This window comes from Mauremys mutica, chromosome 9 (assembly GCF_020497125.1).
Source record: "Mauremys mutica isolate MM-2020 ecotype Southern chromosome 9, ASM2049712v1, whole genome shotgun sequence".
In the NCBI taxonomy this organism is placed as follows: Eukaryota; Metazoa; Chordata; order Testudines; family Geoemydidae; genus Mauremys; species Mauremys mutica.
The window spans coordinates 81,217,254-81,231,392 of record NC_059080.1 but is presented as its reverse complement, the minus strand read 5'-3'; the positions used below and the strand labels follow the sequence as shown (position 1 = coordinate 81,231,392).

Here is a 14,139-nt window from a genome sequence, read left to right as displayed (position 1 = left end):
GGCACCCAGAAAACGAGGAACACACAATTAGTGATCACCTATGAAAAGTTTGGTTTAAGTGACTTTCCCAGCATCACATAGAAACTCTGTCAAGGAGGCAGGGATAAAACACAGTTTTCCAGAGCAGCATTCAACTGCCTTAACCATGAAACCATCCTTTCTCTTCCTGCAATCCCCTGCCTCATTCACTACACATTCCAGCTTCTAGGACAAATGAGGCTGGGGATCTACAGACAAAAGTCTCCTTCACTGCAACCTGATTGATCCCCAGGTCCATACTGTGCACTGAAGGAGGCAAGGGTCCTATGGAAAAAAATAGTGTGATGATGATGTAATTAAAGACTGTATCATAATGTAACACCCAAGGGAGCTGAACTATGGTTGCACAGAAAACCTGAATTCTGGTATTTTCTAACTTTTCCTAACAGTAAAACAACATCTTTTTTCCCAACCTCATTCTCAAAAAATGGCTGAATCTTGGAAAAAAAAATTCAGACCAAGGCAGACACCTGGTATGGAAACATTCAGCTCAAACAAAGTTTGGCAAAATTATAAACAACAACTGAAAATGGGTTCATAATGGGAAGCATTGGGCAATCTTAGTAATAGGAAGTGCTACCAGCTCTGCCTATGACTTTTATACCAGCTTTTCCAACCAGCTGCTGGATCCAGCACATGTTAAAAAAGCTACTATTTTTTAAAACAGAAGAATTCAGATACGTTCTGTGGTCCTGATCTTCTACCACTGAAGTAAAAGGGAGTTTTGCCATTGACTTCAATTGCAGTAATTGTCAGGCAGGCTCTAAAATCTATACAGTACCTCCAGCCCTTCTTTTTGATTATGCTTCCCAGAATCACTTCAGCCCTGGGGAGGAAAAAAATGCACTTGAGTATAAAATACTTTAAAGACAAGAATGCACTGAACATAAAGTAAATCATGAAACCCATTATTCATCGGAACTCTCTGCCATATGCACTGATACGTAACATAAAAAAAAATCTGCTCACATTCAACCTTTATTTTTTTCTACTTGACACATTGGAAAATGGCTTATTGCCCCATGTCCTTGCTGACATGAATGTGCCTTTTTTGCACTGTCTTTATGAGACAGAGAGTGTAATTTAACAATTCAGTGTCTGTGCTAAACAGAATCAATGTAAATGTCACACTTGTAAAGTCAACTGTGAGTCAACGGATTTGTTTTGAATTGTGGCATTTCTCCCCTCTCCAAATGTCAGCACAGAGTCAGACAGTGATTGGACAGAAACACGCTGCAGTTTCAATTTAGCTATAGACTGTCTACCAAATATATTGCAGAAAACTATAAGCCAAACCCGTAATTGTCTTGCATGGGCCCATGTGGCCCAAATGCAGCAGAAATGACATTCTGTTGGTGGGTGACCCATGCAGCAGAGAAACTGCTCAGCCTGAGTGAGTACTGCTCAAGTGACATCTATAGTGGATCTACACAGGGTGATGTGGAGGAGGGAAGTTGGCCTGTTACCCATAAATGGGAGAATGGCCAGCATAGACTACGTTGCCAGTATCACCTTGAAGCCTGTGTTGATGTTAGGGTTTTCTTCCTTCAGCCCCACTGTGCATCAGGGCATATTCATCCAAAACACAACCCTGCAAGTAGGGCTATGTTCTTTTTAAAGTTAGTCAGTTTTAAGGTGCAAAGCCGCCTTCATGGGGGCCAGGATCAGGTCTATGACATTTTGGGTGTGTATGCAAAGTCAGCTCAAGGTCATGTTGTCCATGCAAGAAACAGAGCTGAATATAGAGCAAAAAGAACAGGAGCATGTACTGAGCACAAACCAGAGGGGTGAAAGCACTTTTAAGTGCTGTTTTTTCTGTAAGAATCAGGGAGCCCATGAGGGAAGAGAACAGACTGAGGATTTATTTGTAGTGGAGAATGCAGGGAAATGCCCTCTCGCTAAAGTATCTGCTTCCGGTCTCTTAGCACTTGTCTAGAGAAGAAAGTCACACCGGTTTAACTGCACTGATGCAGGGGAGTAAGGGAACATAAAACACTCACTTACTCAGACTATGTGGGATGTCAGGGAAGAGAACAGCCTCTGCAGTAAGAGGGCGGGACATGGGCAGAGACTTGGCTCCACCTCCTCTAATGATGGTCTGGGAGCTAATCTGGCACGGAGAGGGACGTAATCTGCAGAGCAACCGCAGTTTACTTCCCTGCCCAGAGCCAATGGGGTGACCAGATAATGAACTGTGACTTTCAGAGTCACAATCCATCCCGTGGTCTGCAGCTAGGGCAGCTAAGCTGCACACTGCCCCTTACCAAGGGCAGGCTGTGATGTCACAGTCTAGCCCAAATGAATAATATTAATGAGTGATTAATATTTGTATAGAACCTTTTTCTTCTTCCTTTAATTAAGCCATGGCATTAAGAGCCTTAGTCCTCCTTCCATAAAAGCCATTTCCTGACATTTTGGATAAGGATTTCAATGCTGTCAGCATCATGTGCTGTTCATCATCATTAAGAGGTGTGCTGATTTTTCATTTATTCTGGATGTTTTTCTCCAGATATCAATAGTGAAATGCACAGAGTAGGTTAAATGTGAGATACAAGCAATGCATTTAGACTTGTTAGCCTAATCCAGTTCTCTCCTTCGAGAATGGGACTCCAAAACAGGTTCTCTTTAGTTATTTTCTCAGTGTGGATACTGAGCCAGAATCTCAGCTGGTGTAAACTGGCACAGAAATTAATGGAGTTAGGACGTTTTACCCAGCTGAGGGTCTGGCCCATTATCTTCCACTAAAAAATCAGGACTTGATTTAAAAGTTCTTGGCAGGGGACCACTTTCTTCTTTGCCAACACAATAGCATTGATGTAACGACATATAACTGACACTGGACAAAGAGTCCCACGCCTCTCCCCCCAGCTTAAAGATGGCCATGGCTGCAGGCCTTGAAGACGTGATTAATGCACTCTTTAGGAGGTGGCCCTGCATATGGAGCCCTCTCTGTTCCCTGCTCAAGTTGAAACAGGGAAAAATGCAGCCAAGTACCCTACATTCCTGGCAAGAGGGTAGGAGTCTGCCTGAGAGGTGGAAGAGGAAGGAAGAACACAGATGTCCCAGTCTCTCTCATAGGAAATATGAGGTTCCCCATCAGCAGCGTTTGTTTTTTGAAAAAGGTGTCATTATAGGACAAGGACAGGGTGTGGAGTAGAGCAGAAATCACCCCAGCAGCATGTGTTTCACCTGGAGGGGAGTGCCAAATTTTCACATCCAATCGCCAAATCAGGAGCATGGGCAAGGTTTGCTGAAAGACTTGTCAAAGTCTGCAAACCTGAGCGATGCTCATTGAATTGTACGGTATGGCTGAACCTTAAAAGCACCCAGTGAACTCTGCAAACTGGAGAGGAAAAAACTTTCACACGAAGCACTATGAAAGAAAAGCCCCGATTTTCATAGAGTTTGTGGCACTGTGTTACCCTGGGTATAAGCTAAACCCCAATTTTACTAAGTTCTTGGGAGACACCCAAAACCTCTAGCGAGATAAAACTGGGGTGAAGTTCAATAACCTCCTTAGAGGCTGAGGGCACAAAGGCACTTGGGAATCAAACTCAATTTCATAAAAAGGAAATATGTAACATCAGGGTTTACCTGTATTTAAAGCCAATCTTTCACACTGGCAAAGTGGTAGGACATCAGACCTCTACAAGCAAGGCCCCATGTTGGGTGATTTGCTCTTGTTCGCAAGGGATGTTCAATTTAGAGTTTGAACACATAACTAGACTGGGAACACCCGAAATCCAAGGCAGATCATCCTTCTATGCACTACTCCAGTGCGTCCCAATATACATTTACATCTGAGTCAAAATATACCTTAAATGACACTAGTGCCGATCTGCAGTAACTCCATATAAAGTCAATAGGGTTACTGCAGATTTACACCAGAGTAACTGAAAATAGAACCTGATACACTTCTGTAGTTGCATTTGTTTAAAGGCTGAGTTAGGTTGGCAGTGAATAAATAGAGAGTTAAACAAAGTGAAACTTGGCTTGGTAAAATGCTCCAACACCTTCAGCTACATATACACTTACTTTCCAGCTGCGTACACTTCCGCTGTATCAAACAGATTTACTCCACTCTCATAAGCGATTGTCATTAGCTGTTCAGCAACCTTAGGGAAGCCAGAGACATATGATTAGTTAAGTGGCTGCAAAAACAATCCGCAGCATGCCTGACGTGCTACTTACCATCTGGCCCAAGGAGCAGGGCTGTGGACCTTGGAAGCCAATCTGACACAACAGCTTCACTGTAACTCCCAACACCCCAACAATGCCAATTAGGGTAGCTGGCGCATCTTGGCCCTATGTCACATCCAGGAGTGGAGCAGTGAATGTATCTGTTCCAGGATATGCAAAGTTGTGGCAATATTTGATTACTTTATTGACAATTTTGGAGCTTTTCCCTGTGTCATTATGGTCAAAACGTGGTTATCTGAACCAGAGTTAATTAAAACCCTGTTATCTGAAGGTCAGATACATCCCCAAGTATATTTATTTATTTTTAGCTATATAGTGCTCTAATCAGAGTCACTCAGTGCATGTACAAATGTAATAGAATTTACTGACTCATATAGAAACCAGGATGCAACCCCAGAGTTCCCCATACTGCATTCAGACAGAAGAAGGCAGGCTGGGACAGATAGTAGGGGAAGCAAGTTCCAGAGCCAAAGGCCCACCATCCGCAGTGCCCTGACTCCATCCCACAGATATTCAAATCTAGGGGCAGAAGGAGCATCTCAGCTGATTTCAAAAGTGACAGAAGCACATGAGTGGAGAGGCAGCCTCAGGTAGCTGGGACAATAACCAAACAGGGTTCTATGGAACAGTCTTAGCACCTTGACTTGCACTCAGAACTAAGTGAGAAGTGTTCCTAATGGTGACTATGGTATGTTAGGGCCTCATCTGTGTCTTGGGAGGGGGGAATGCAGTGCAGCACATAACAAAAAACAAGGGAATTGAGGCTGATTTAAGGCTGTGTCCTTAAATTGTCCCATTGTGCCTGGGCACTGCTCTTAAGCCAACATAAGTTGTTACAGGCAAAAAGCATAGGGCTAAATTCTGTTCTCAGTTTCACAGGTTTAAATCCAACATAATTCTACTGAAGGCAGTGCCGTTTCCCTGGATTTTCACCAGTGTTACTCAGGGAGTGGCAGTCAGCATTCACCCCGAATACTCAGCATGTGTGCTCAGATTCTCTGCAGGGAAGTGGGGGAAAAGAATCCTTCTCTACAGGCTGCTGCGCTGCTGCAGCATTATCTTCCCTACTGCAGAGGGTCTCTGGCACAGCAGCTACCCCAGAAGCACCTGGGTCACACTCCATCTAGAACCCCAGTATGTGTGGAGGAGGGGTAGGAATTACACCTGAGAGGAGAATTTCCCATGGGCATTTATTGTAGTTACCAATATATACTGAGCAGAGAATTACCCCCGGATATGCTTCAATACAGTATCTAGGTGAGGAAGACTTAGCACCGAATGTAACTGCCATTGTTGGTTTCTATGGCCTGGTCTACACTAGGGGGGGGTCGAACTAAGGTACGCGACTTCAGCTATGTGAATAGCGTAGCTGAAGTCGAACTACCTTAGTTCGACTGACTTACCCGTCCTGACGCCGTGGGATCGAAGTCCGCGGCTCCCCCGTCGACTCCGCCACCGCCGTTCGCGGTGGTGGAGTTCCGGAGTCGACGGGAGCGTGTCCGGAGTTTGAACTATCGCATCTAGATTAGACGCGATAGTTCGAACTCCGAGAAGTCGAACTCTCCGCGTCGACCCGGCGGGTAAGTATGGACCTACCCTAACACAATGATGTTGCTTAAGCATGGTGATTGTGTGTGTTTTCAACAACAGCTAGACTGCAGCAAATCTATCTAATAAAAACAACAATTCCACAAGCCCTGCTTAGTTCCTTCCTTTCCCTCAGTCATTAGGGCTGGCTGACAAGTGTAGCCATTCTTAAGGCTGTTACGAAGGTCATGTGACTCCTCGCTGCTTCTAGTAAAGAGGAATTGTATATCCCTGTTCTTCCCATTAGCACACAAAACAATAAGAGCAGCTATGGTCCATGCTGTTTGTATGGCAGACATGTTTGTACAACACATCTGAAGTAACAGTTTTCTTTCTGCAAAATACACCGTGCTGTTTTTGCAGCTGACACTGGACTTTGATGTACATTTTGCAGTTCCCAAAGGAGACAGAATATGGTGGTGTGAGATGTACTATAGCTGTTTGCAACATCGCCTGGACCTACAATTGTTTAATAAGGGAGACTTAGGAGCACGTTTGACTTTTGCACATGTCTGTGCTATACTTTTGCAATTTGTGCAGGAGATTGGAAGACAAACTGTGGACTGATTTTAAGGTAATTGCTTGGTTTCGGCTGCTTTCCAGTTCAAGTGAATGGCACCACTGCAGCAGTGAATTGATTGTGCACTGTTTTATTTTGATGATGATTTTAACAGCCTATTAAAATACAGCACTGCATTTCCAAATCACTGCTGCACTCCTCTGAAAGCACCAAGTACTTCAATGGAGAGCAGCTGCAACCAAGCACAGAGCCCTGGCCAACGAAAAAGAGGGATGGAGAGGAACCAGCAGTTCAGACCCTCCCAGTTTTCTAAAGGAAAACAATTGTTTTAATGCAAGTAGTTCACGCAACCACAGCCAGCCCCAGTTGGTTATATGGTCAATTGGTTTTTGACCAAAATGGATTGTGAAAGGTAAAGTGGGCTGGCTCAGTGGTCCAGCTAACAGAGCTGCCCAATGTCAGGAGGAATCAAATTTCTTCAGCTCCTAGAGGCGCCCCTCTCCTAGAAACTTAATTTAATGTCACAGACGGAGTGTACTCCCCAGAAGTCAGTGTGGTTATGATAGGATCCCCAACAAACACATGGACAAGACTTTTAAAAGTGACTAGTGATTTTGGGTGCCTCGATTTTCGGTGCCCAGCTTGTGACACCTTAAAAAGGCCTGATTTTCAGGAAGTGCTGAGCTCCTCTCACCCCCCAAAATCACTACTCACCTTCTAGAAATATTGGCCATATATTCCTGTCCACCCGTGCATCAGAATGAGAAGAAGTAAGACGTATCTACCATTTCAGTGTGTCCTGAACTGAGGATACAATATATAAAATATTTAAATGATACATACTGTACAGAATATCTACAATATAACTTGATTTGTTTTTTAATCAAGAATCAGAAAATGTGCTCCCAGAAGAACGAACTTCAGAGACTCAGGATGAATTCCTAAGCACTGAAAAATTAGAATCACAAATGGAGCAGAGTAGAAGTGTTGCGACAGCAGGACATTTCAAGATTGGGTATTTTTCTTAACTTATTCAAACCAGACTCAAACCCGCCACAATGTTAGTTCCAATCTGACACCAAACACACTTCTAACAATGTTTTAAAAATATGGTGTTTCAGATGAAAACTTGATGGGTAGCAAGCTGCAATCACAGTCCCAACCCTGCACAAATAACTTCACACACCTGAATAATCCTATTGAAATCAATGGCAACTTTTCCTGCCTGTAAAGATAAGCTCATGCACAAGTCAGCATGTTGGAGACCAGGTTTAGGAGTGCCCTTTGGACTCTGCTCCCTAGATTGAGGGAAATCACGAATCACACACTTTGCAGAGAGGAAATACTGGTCCTCTTGGGGTCATTGCTATTGCTTGATGGGAAATGATGGTGGGAGTTGTATGCAGCACTGCACTCTTCCACACACACCAAATAGGCCCCAAGGTCTGGCTAGGCCTGCACATAAATGCACACTTGAAACTCTGGGGGCAGGTGGAGAACTGATATTGATCTCAAAGGCCTACAGAGTTAATGGTGTTTATAAATTCTTTCACTGTAACATTTAACAGCAATAGGGTCATGATTGTAAAGTATCAGAGGGGTAGCCGTGTTAGTCTGGATCTGTAAAAGCAGCAAAGAGTCCTGTGGCACCTTATAGACTAACAGACGTTTTGGAGCATGAGCTTTCGTGGGTGAATATCCTTGCATCCGACGAAGTGGGTATTCACCCACGAAAGCTCATGCTCCAAAACGTCTGTTAGTCTATAAGGTGCCACAGGACTCTTTGCTGTTTTTACAGGGTCATGATTATTTTCAACAAAGGCCTTGGTTTTACTCGGGTACTTGGCAAACTCCCAAAAGCATTAATTCAAGATGAAAGTTTATTGATTAAACATACAAAAAAGGAGCGCAAAATTAAAACAAGCATTTATATTAAAACTGTGGTTTAGTGATTATTTAAAACAAATTTAGTTAGACCCAATCAAAGTCTCTCTCCTTTTGGAGTTAAAATATCAGAGTCTCTTATTTTTCTGAACAACCTTTGATGAAAAAGAAAGTTAATTTTACACAGTCCTGATGTGTGAAGGGGATTCATTTATCCTGTTTTTAACATAGACACAAGGTGGAAAGATGGGGGAAATATGGCTGTTGATGTTTTTGGAATACTGGACCACTGGAGTGGATGCTTTGGCTGGCAAGTTGAGCACGGCACCTGCTACTTGGACTCTGGTTCACGTTCTGGTCAAGGACGTCATCTGTTTGGCTCCTTTCTGCTTAGACAAGAGAGGCCTGGATGAATGCAGCATAGCTGATGTCAGGATTCGATGAAAAGCCAAGAGAGTGAGAGATAGAATAGGAATAAAGGGGAAGAGAAGGCAGTGGCAAAAGCAACTCAAAAAGGGAAGGGAAAACAATACAGATCTTTTGTGCCTCTGCAGTGCAGGCAATTAGATATCCCCACTGCTGAGCTGAGTACTGGATGTCATGATAATGTGATATGCAGTGTTGTTGTCTTAGCCAGGTTGGTTCCAGGATAGTGTGCTGACTTTCAGCACTCACAGTTGAAAACAAAGTTCCTTAAACAAGACCATGGCCAGCTGCTTTCTTCCCGGGAAGAAAGTCCCTTGACCTGGTCTGGTCCTCACAACTTGAGACTGAAGGAGCTGAGATGAGTTGCAACGCTGGCAGCTAGGGGGATGCGCTGAGGGGAAGATTCTTCTTTTTTTCCCCAGTGTCTCTTTTTAAGACCCCCCCAAAGGAGTAAAATTAAATTCATTTCCATAAAGCCAAAGTTGGCATAGGTGACTTCATTCTCACATTTTCTTGTTTACCAAGTATGATCTCACCATAGTCCTGGACTATGGTCAATAGGCCATTTTTCTTTGGGCTAATTCAATTTTTCTGCCTGGTTTTCTGGCACCTGTTCATAGCATCCATTTACTGAAAAAACTTCACCTATTTTGCATGGTTAATTCTCAACCAGACAAAAAGTCATAGGCTATTGTGACATCTTGTGAACTTTCCCAAACTGTTCACAGTTGAATTTAGGTAAATCTGTTGGCCCAGTAATCACAACAGAACCCCAGTCCACTTTAGTTCTGGCTGTCCCACAAACCTTCTGAGATGATGCTTTGGAGGGAGGAACATTACAGCAGCTTGCTTAGCAAATAAGGACATGGCCCATTTGTGTTAGACATAATGACCTGACCTAGTCCCATGCAGCTGCTACAAGCCACAGGAAAACAAGACAGAGTAATATGCACGTGATGTCTGTGCATTAGTGCAAGAAAAGCCAGAATATAGATTTATATCAACATCCCTTTTACCTATGTTAAGAGAAATTTCTCTCCTGAAGGAAAAGTCCTTTTAATAGAGATGAAACCAATAGAAATGTAATAGGGTCCTACAGATATTAATCTGTAACTCTATGGAATGTAATACAGAAAGGATATAGTTCTTAAGTTTTTTAATCTTCCTATAAAATTCTATAGCAGAGATATAATTCTCCAATAAATTTCATAGGATACTAAAAACCCCATCGTTTTCCATTCAACTCTATCTGATTCTTAACATTTATTGAAGAGAGGTTTTCCATTTATGTTGATTTTTAGTGAATTTATCACTTATGAAATATGCTGGGTTGACAGCCTTGGAGACTGAAGTCTTCTATTGATCCACCAGCCAGATCACAGCAATGTGAGCTTCCCCATATGGTCCTTCCAATATGACAACTCCTACTAAGAAGGAGTGCCTTTAGGGATGACAGAGGAGCAGGGCCGGCTCCAGGGGTTTTGCCACCCCAAGCAGCCAAAAAAAAAAAAAAAAGCCGCGATTGCGATCTGCGGCAATTCAGCGGGAGGTCCTTCGCTCCAAGTGGGAGTGAGGGACCCTCCGCCGAATTGCCGCCGAATCCCTGAAAGTGCTGCCCCACTCCCGAGTTGCCACCCCAAGCACCTGCTTGATAAGCTGGTGCCTGGAGCCGGCCCTGCAGAGGAGTTCAGTCCACGGCTCATTCAGTCCTTGGTAGAATGCAAATTAGTTTCAAATGTAGTGGTGACTGACATGGACACGTGCCATTTAAAAAAAGTACCAAGGCCACCAACCCCTTTCACAGTGGCCACTGAGAAGCTATCAGATAACAACTTTGGGTTGTACCAACCTGGGACAGACCTGAACCAATGCTGCATCAGTATTTTGAAACAGTTTTTTTCTATATTGTTTTTAAATGACCATGTTTAGATAAGTGAGAGTACAAGACTTATTAGGCCAGATATATCCTGGGGTAATCCTACTGAAGTCAATGCACTTCAACGAGGGATGAGTTCAGCCCCTTGTCCCCTGACTTAATGTCGAAGATTAGACTGACTGAATCACAGAATTCCAAGGCAGGAATTCTATAAAACTGAAAGCACCAATTATTCAAATTGTTTTACTTAGATTTGCTTTTTAACTAGAGATGGACCTGAGTTGCAGAGTTCAGATCCGAACTTTCCCAAAGTTTGGGAGAGGAGGAGCAGAGGTTCAGATCTTGGATTTTGGTTTGGGCCCAACTCTAGTTTTAGCTGATAGGCTGGGTATGAAAAGAAAAACACCAGAAATCATGAGGCGTTTTTAAATGATCAATATCAGTGATAACTAAAGGCCTGATCCTACAAATAGCTACTCAGGTTGAAATCCTGGCCCACTGAAGTCAATGGGATTTTTGTCATTGATTTTAATGGGGCCAGGTTTTTACCCTCTGTGTTTACAATGCTGCAGTATAAAGAAAAATCCCCTTTGTTATGCTATTGTATATTTTCATCATTCCCTTACACACCATTTGTAAGATAAAATGGTTTCTCTCTCTTTTAAAAAAATCCTCTACATCTTAACACACAATACCTCTCTCCTTTCGCAAAGGTTATTTCCACTTTCTCTCTTCTGGTGTTTCAAGTGAGGCTGCTGCAAGTTTTTGTTATGGATGACTAATGTCCATGAAGTTCCCAAAGCTTAGTAAAATACGTGAGTTATGCAGCACCTTCAAAGGGTTATTAGCAGAGATTAAGAACCATCCGTTACGGCTAAGAGTCAGTGTTGTCAGTGCAAAGCCCAAAGATATTTTTAGTTGTTTCATCTATACTTTTTATGTCAAAAATCATCCAGCACCTCATTATAAGCTGACACTGTACCTATATTTATGACTATACTGGATTACTTACGTTATGCCAAAAAAAAAAAAAGTTCATACTTCTACTGTGGGAACAATCAGATTCTCATTACAACTGTCAGTGGTAAATACTGATCCTTCTTTTGATACCTGTTTGGAATTTTTTTTAATTAAATTTAACCTTTGGAAATGTCATAATCACTAAGACTTTGTGAAACATAGCAGAAGTGCAAACTTTCTGTTCCCGTGTATGATAATTCTCTGTCATTTCCTGTTACAGAAATAGACTCCGCTTATTCTGCTATCTCTGACTTGACTTATATAAAACATTTATTCAATTTTATGAGTTTTACTTTAACCAAACATTACTTACGTCATCTGAAATTTGACCTCCAAATGTGACCCATGTCCCTAGAAAGAATAAAATCATTTGTTACTGTTAAGGATTTTGTTTAAATTTACAGTACATAGTATAATTATGATACTTTTCCTCAGATAATCTATTGATGATTTTTTTAATGGCCAACCTCTGTAATGAGATGTGCTTGTTTAAATTTAATTGGCCAGTGAATCACAGAAAGTCTGTGCTTTCATTTCTTAAAGAGGGGTGTTCTTCCGTCTGATATGGAGGAGGATGAAATGTCTTAAGAAGAGCACACTGCTGATGGCTAAATCAGTTTTAAAATGGCCTGAAACTAAAACAATGCCCATGCTGAGCTCAGCTGAAAACTTTTGTCAAGGATAGATAGGTTTCATCTCCCTATCTCCTAGCAATCGCCATAGCTCCCTCTCCATAAACGTCTGACAGGCCCTGCTTCTTCTTAAACCACCCCTCAAGTTCAAGTTTCTGAATCTGGCTTCCACTGCCTGTCAATGGAGCTATGACAATTTACACCAGCTGAGGATCTGCCCCAGCACTCTGCTCGCTCCATTCAAACTTCCTGCCTGACCAGCCGCTTTGTATCTGTCTCCCAGTCTCATTTTTGTGCTTCCATCTCTGCTGCTTCTTATGCTTGGAACAATTTTCCAGTAGAGATGTTTGCTGCTAGTTGCAGAACAGTTCAGGAATATTACAGGATTACTACATACAGTTTTGACGAGCTAAATAAAACAACTCCCCATGCACCTCTCTGCACCCCTTTTGGCTGCTTCCTATCTCTCTTTGCCACGTGTTTCTTTGGGGAAAACTGTAAACTCAGCTGTGACTGAATTTATAAATGACACTAAAATTTAGAGGAGTAACACACACACACACACACACACACACACACACAGCCAAACTTCCAAGTGAGCTGCGGGGATTGGAGCAGTGGGGGCTGAAGGCAATGAGGGAAGAGTCAAGACTAATAAATAGAGCTGGTCAGAGAACTTTGATGCAATATACAGTTCCAGCAAAATTAAAATGCTTCCTGAAATCGGCTCAGATTTCACCGGAATTTCATTTTGGAAAAAAACAAAATAAAAAAGGGTTCTGGCAATGCAGAAACATCTAATTCTGACATTTTCAGAACAAAACTTTTTGTTTTTTTTTGGTTTGAAATGACTTTTTGTTTCAAATTTTATTTAATTTTGTATTATAATATAAACATCTATAACTGGGGTGGGGAAACTACAGCCCATGGGCCACATCTGGCCTGCCAGCTGATTTAATCCAGCCCTCGAGCTCCTGCTAGGGAGCGGGGTCTCTGGCTTGCCCCGCTCCCATGATCCAGCCAGGAAGTGGGGTCGGGGGGTGCTCCACATGTGTGCATGTGTGCCACAGCTCCTGGAACGAGCCAGGGGTTCTACACATTAGAAGCAGCCAGGTGGCGCCTGCAGATTGGGCAGCATGCAGAGCCGCCTGGCCATGCCTCCATGTAGGAGCTGGAGGGGGGACATGCTGCTGCTTCTGGGAGCTGCTTGAAGTAAGCACCGCTTGGAGCCTGCATCCCATATCCCTGACCTTCTCCCATACCCCAACCCCCTGCCCCAGCCCTGATCCTCCTCCTGCTCTCCGAACCCCTCAGTCCCAGCCTGGAGCACCCTCCTACCCCCCAAACCCCTCATCCCCAGCCCCACCCCAGAGCCCGCACCCCCAGCTGAGGCCCTCACTCCCACCCACACCCCAGTCCTCTTCCCCAGCCCTGATCCTCCTCCTGCCCTCCGAACCCCTGAGTCCCAGCCTGGAGCACCCTCCTACACCCCAGACCTCTTATCCCCAGCCCTACCCCAGAGTCCTCACTCCCCCCGCACCCTGCCCCAGCCCAGAGCCCACTCCCCCTCCTGCACCCCAACCCCATGAGCATTCATGGCCCGCCATACAATTTCCATACCCATATGTGGCCCTTGGACCAAAAAGTTTGCCCACCCTTGATCTATAAGATAATATACCATTTTGATTTTGTCAAAACAAAACATTTTGACCGAGCTTCCCCCAACGCCCCCCGCCCAAAAAAAATTCTTTGAGTCATTTTTTCTTAACAAGCACTGTCTCTCTAACGAGTATGTGTTTCAGTGGGAACTGTGAATGTTTAGATTTAATTGGCTATTTATTAAACCACAGAGTTTGTGGTATCATCATTCAGAAGATTGCTTCATGAAGTACGACTTTTTACCATCTGTAAGTAAAATTACCGTGCCTCTAAATTGTATCAAAGTCACACACTGC

The 14,139-nt window shown here is 43.3% G+C and overlaps 1 protein-coding gene across 5 annotated transcripts in view; it reads right to left on the bottom strand.

Annotated features, from left to right (window-relative positions):
* KCNAB1 (potassium voltage-gated channel subfamily A regulatory beta subunit 1) overlaps positions 1-14,139 on the bottom strand; it is a 263,905-nt gene that overhangs the window by 48,253 nt on the left and 201,513 nt on the right. For all 5 annotated transcript variants that reach the window (XM_045030793.1, XM_045030794.1, XM_045030789.1 and 2 more), the window contains 3 exons: positions 11,866-11,903; positions 4,075-4,154; positions 821-865 (listed from right to left, as the gene is read on the bottom strand). In XM_045030793.1, coding sequence (XP_044886728.1) covers positions 821-865; positions 4,075-4,154; positions 11,866-11,903 — 163 coding nt within the window. The remainder of the gene's footprint in view (positions 1-820; positions 866-4,074; positions 4,155-11,865; positions 11,904-14,139) is intronic.